The sequence below is a fragment of the Nannospalax galili genome, unplaced genomic scaffold (assembly GCF_000622305.1).
Source record: "Nannospalax galili isolate Female #2095 unplaced genomic scaffold, S.galili_v1.0 scaffold189, whole genome shotgun sequence".
NCBI lineage: Eukaryota > Metazoa > Chordata > Mammalia > Rodentia > Spalacidae > Nannospalax > Nannospalax galili.
Window position 1 is genome coordinate 707,004 of NW_008360331.1, and position 5,468 is coordinate 712,471.

The 5,468-nt window shown below is 41.0% G+C and overlaps 1 protein-coding gene across 1 annotated transcript in view; it reads left to right on the forward strand.

The window, feature by feature from the left end:
- Positions 1–5,468, forward strand: part of Slc9b2 (solute carrier family 9 member B2) — a 34,908-nt gene that overhangs the window by 21,480 nt on the left and 7,960 nt on the right. Inside the window, exon 10 of the mRNA XM_008826195.3 lies at positions 1,851–1,929. Within this exon, the coding sequence (XP_008824417.1) occupies positions 1,851–1,929 (79 nt within the window). The remainder of the gene's footprint in view (positions 1–1,850; positions 1,930–5,468) is intronic.

A 5,468-nucleotide genomic window follows, 5' to 3' on the forward strand; every position in this document is an offset into this window, starting at 1 on the left:
ATTGGTGGCTAAATATGTAAATATTTTAATAGATTAGATCATTTTGATAAAATCTTATAAAACCTGAAGGAAACTATCCAAAATACTAAAGCTTAGATGGTTGAGTAAATAATTAAAATAATTCAGTATGGAAAGCTAGGTAAGCGTTGTAAATCTTGAGATTTGGTTTACAAACACACTTGGATCTCTGTGGGGATGTATCAAAGACAGAATTTCATTGTGGGGGACTAGCATTCATAAGGGGGCTGTTGCTCCATAAGGGTGTGACTCTAAAGTTAGGACAAGTCTGAGTGTGCGTGGTCTCACTTTAAAAGAGGGAAGGATGACTAGAGGCTGCCTAGAGCTTCGTGACCACCAGGGTATTGTGGCCTCAGGAAAGCAGACGGAAGTGGACTGGGCCTGAGGTGTTGGGGGAGTTCTTCCCAGTCCCCTCTAGGTTTGAGATGCTATTTTGTCTAGGTTTGCTACTTATCAGGGGTCTTGGTCAAAAGGCTTAAGTCTTATTTTGCTTGGGTTTTTGGAGGGGTTGGGGTAGCAAAATCCATGTTGCTAAATCCCACTTTCTGGTTTGAAATAATTTAGTATCTGACAGGAGCAAAGCTAAAAGAGATACTTCCTGGTATAAACTGAGTCCAGTATCTTTCTTTGGTATGCAGTGAACTGTAAATATCCCCTAAATACTCACATGTTGAAGGCTTGATCCCCCAGTGCACAGGGTTGAGGGCTGGTGGCTTTGGGAGGTGATCAGATCCTAAGGGCTCTGACCCACCACGATTCATAACTTAGTGGTTTATTGGAGACTGGGGAAACTTTAGCAGGTGAGGTAAAATAGGTCATTGTGGGCATGGCTTTGAAGGGGGACGTCTTGTCCCTGGCCCCTCCCTGCTGCCCGGTGGCCCTGAGCTTTGATATTGCGTATCCTTCATCAGAAAGTTTTGTGTCACCACTAAAGAAGACAGGCTAAATCCTCTGGAACTATGGGCCAAAAATAGAGCTTTCCTCCTCCTAAATTGTTTTTGTTAGAGATTTTGTCATAGTGACCAAAATCTGGCGCATCCTTTCGTCTTGTCCCTGGCCCCTCCCTGCTGCCCGGTGGCCCTGAGCTTTGATATTGCGTATCCTTCATCAGAAAGTTTTGTGTCACCACTAAAGAAGACAGGCTAAATCCTCTGGAACTATGGGCCAAAAATAGAGCTTTCCTCCTCCTAAATTGTTTTTGTTAGAGATTTTGTCATAGTGACCAAAATCTGGCGCATCCTTTACCTCTGATAGAGATCTGCTCTAATCAAACCTTTGTTTTCTCCAGACCTCCCCTTCCCTGTTTTTTACTCTTTTGCTTTAAATATTTCTTTAGGAGGCAGGACACTGTACTTCTTCTTAAGAAAAAGACATTTTTATAGTCCAGGGGCCTTATTTCTTTTTTTAATATTTAATTATTTTTATTTCACGTGTATGAGTGCATCCGTGTCATGCAATGCCATGGAGGTCAGAAGGGCTTCGGATTCCCCTGGAACTGGAGTTAAGGACGGTTTGTAGCCACAATGTGAGTGCTGGGAATTGAACCTGGGTCCTCTGCAAGAACAGTCAGTGCTCTTAACCGCTGAGCCATCTCTCCAGCCCCTTATTTCATTTTTATTCCAGTCAAGCCACAAGTTCATAGGAATGGCTCTGCAGCAGGCTCCTTGCCATTGGTTTTCAGGGCAGAACGGCTGGTCTTCAGCTGAACGCAGGTGCCGGTCCCTTCAGCTTCCCCTTCATAGTCCTGGTTTAGGTTCCTTCACATACATCAGGTGCTTCCCGGGCCTTGAGAGTGCTTCATATACTTTATACACATTAATTTTCTTTTCGAGAATCTTGCCTTTAACTTGCATTCAGCAGTGCCAACAGCTGCCATATGGACTCCCGATTTTGTCATGGTAATTTTCATGGGTAGGAATGTCTTTCCTTTTCTTTTTTCTTTGTTTCTTTTCTTTACACAGGGTCTAGCTATGTGGCCTAGGCTGGCCCTGAATTCAGGACCCTCCTGCCTCGGCCTCCTAAGTGCTGAGGTTATGGGCATGCTCCCTCATGCCTGGCTAGGGCCATCACTGTGAACAGTATCCATTCCCTTGGTATGTGTATCACTTGGTAGATTCACGTGATGTGGTCAAAGGGAAAACTCCGTGATTTCTAAAAGGCCCAGAGAACAAATATCTGGTGTGTTTTGTGTTTATCATTTTGTGTTTGTCATTTTACAGATTACCAGAAACTGGCCATTTCATGAGTTGCTATATATTTTTTAACTAAAATATTTTAGAAAATTTGGTTTCTGTATGTACTTTTCTAATAGCTTCTCATACTTTTCTTTCTCATTTTAACCTTGCCATGGGTTTTATTTAAGGCTGCACCATCCGTGTTTTCCAATATAATGCTGCATCTGATGGCTGTTATACTCAGGGATTTTTTTCTTGTTGCATTTTGGAGTTTCTCAATCTTTACTCTACAAATAGAACTTTGAACTTTAAAGAAACTTCCATTTCTATCATTTCTCCTTCTTTCCATCCTTGAAGTTTCTTAATATTTTTAGAGATTCTTAGTATTGATGCAGATAGATGTATGAAGTGGCTTTAACTTTAAATAGGAAACACAGTGTCCATTACCTTGGGTTCATTTTGTTTGTTTTCTGTTGCTCAGGCTGACCTCAAAATTGCTATCTAGCTGAGGATGCCCTTGAACTCCAAAACCCCTTAGCACCTCCCATGTGCTAGGACTACAGGTGTGCAGCACCATCACTGGCTTATATTTCTATATTGACATTTTATTTTTTAGATTTGCAAGAGTCATAAGACTATGTGAGTCTTCTCCGTTTTTAAGTTTTATAGTGTGCAATCTCATGTCTAGTGTTCAACTAAAGTGCACAAAGACCAAATATTGGCTTTTTATTTTTATTTTTGTCATTTTGAGACAGGGTCTCTCTGCAGCCCAGGCTGGCCTGGAACTCACTATGTAGACCAGGTTTGGCCTCAAACTCATAGCGATTTGCCTGCCTCTGCCACCCAAGTGTTTGGATCAAAGGTGTGCGCCACCACACCTGGCTCCAAATTGTGGCCTTTATCATTTTCTTAAAAAATTATATTTATTCCAGTGTGTGAGAGAGTCACAGCACCTATGTAGAGGTCCGTGGACAACTTGGGGAAGTCAGTTCTCTCTTTTCAACACGTGAGCTCTTGGCATCAAACTCAGGTCTTCAGGCTTGGCAACAAACATCCTCACACTGAGCCAGCTCACCAACCCTGGCTTTTGTTTTTAGACAGTTTAAAAATAAAAAATATTTCATAGAGAAAACTCTTACTTCCTTCCTCTTTCAGGGGTACTCTGATGATATAAATCAGTTCTCTTAAACATGGAATCACAGTAAAAAAAGACTAAGCCACCTGGCACAGGAAGTGGCCCACTCCTCCCAACCCTCCCATCTCTGCCTATCAGTACTGGGACTGTAGCCATGCACCGCGATACCTGGCTAGAGTTGATTCATTTACTGTGTTTATCAAGTCTAATGTTTAGCTATGATGTACTAAAAAACAAAATTAGATTGCAATTTAAAGATATGTGGATGGGTGCCAACTGGTCCTCAGTTTTGGCAGAATTAGTCATTGTCATAAAATGATAAAAGATCTTAATTAAATTAAAACCTGTTTTAAAAAGGAAAAAAATTGAGGTGCTGAGAGTTGGCTCAGAATTAACAGGAGGTAGATTTGAATAGGTTACTATCTGATTCCTTTGAATGTGAAACCATAGCATTTTGCATGTTGTAGAAATAAAGCTGTTAGATAAGTCACCCAACCCTTAGCATGTGCTGTCTTTCAACATTTAAAAGTGTGTTAGTCAGACTTGTTGATGTTGTATAAATATTTGAGAAAAACAGCTTAAAAGAAAAATACTTGTTTGGTCTGTGTTTCAGATTTCAGATTTAATAAGGATTTCAGTCTGGTCATGAAGTGAGGCAGAATGTCATGGATGCGGGAGAATGTGGCAGAAGGAGCTTTTAACCTCAGGCTAGAAAACAGAGAAATAAGGATAGGAAGGGGGCAGGCCAAGACGACCCTTCAAAGATACACCCCAGTGCACTTCCTCCAGGTAGAGCCCACCTTCCACATTCCCACCATCTTCCAACAACTTCTTTAAATCTGTTTATTTATTGTTTAGTTTTCCTGCTATGCAACCCTGGCTTGTCTAGCACTCACTATTTGCTGAAGCTAGATTCAAATAAATGGCCATGCCTCCCAGTGCTGGGACTATAAGTGTGTGCCATCATGCCTGGCTTGTATCTTTAAATTTTGACTCCATCAGTGAATCAACCTCCTTATTGGTTCAGAGCCCTTGTGATCTAATCGTTCTGGAAATACCTGTCACAGACATTCCCAGAAGTGCACTTTGCTAATCTCCTAGGCATCTCTCAATCCAGTCAAGTTGTCAGTCAAAATTAACCATCTTTAATAAGATAACAGAATGGAATTTTCACTCTAATAAATATCCCAGAAATAATAAAAATGAAAGTAGAAAAAACATGTAATTCTTTGTCAAACTGCTGAATATATGTATATATTTGTAGATACTTAAATATATAGCTATAACCATAAAAAAGTCATCTAAAATATATGGAAATTCTTAGACATTGTATTAGGTGCTGCTAATTTCCCTTCCCCCAGCATCATCAATTTACTCTTCTACCACTTAGTGAGAGCTTCCTTATAATCTCAAATTACTTGACCTAATTAAAACTTTTCAACTGTTTTCTAACATGTGTTCCCCATCCCAGAAATGAGGCCTATTATTTTAATTTCTGTTTCTCTGAGTTTAGCATCTTAAATTTTATCCAATGACATTCTTTTCTGTGTTACGCATTTTCTCGCTGGGCTTGGACACACCTTTAATCCCAGCACTCAAGAAGCAGAGGCAGGAGTATCTGTGAGTTTGAGGCTAGCCTGGTCTACATATTGAGTTCCAAGCCAGCTGGGGCTACAGAGAGACCCTGTCTCAAAAAGACGAAAAAAAGAAAAAGAAATAAAAAAGCGGAATTCAAGGGACCATTCCCATCTTTAAAATGATGGAGGCCATGTTCAAGGCCAGCCTAGTCTACATAGTGAGTTCCAGGCCTGCTGAGGCTACAGGGAGACCCTGTATCAAAAAGACCGAAAAAAAAAGAAAAAAATTGCCCAGCATGGTGGCATACCTCCATAACCCTAGTGCCGGTGGAGGACCCGGATAGGGTAGAGCAGAGACCAGAGGATCCTGGAAACTCATTCCCCAGTCAGCCAACCTAGCCAAATTTAGCTAACTTAGCCAAATGGATGAGCTCTGAGCTCTGAGAGACCCTGACTCAAAAAATAAGGTGGAGTATGATCAAAGAAGTCACCTGGTTGACCACGACCTTCTACACACAAGCACACACATGTGCACCTAATACATATGGAACACACATGAACAGG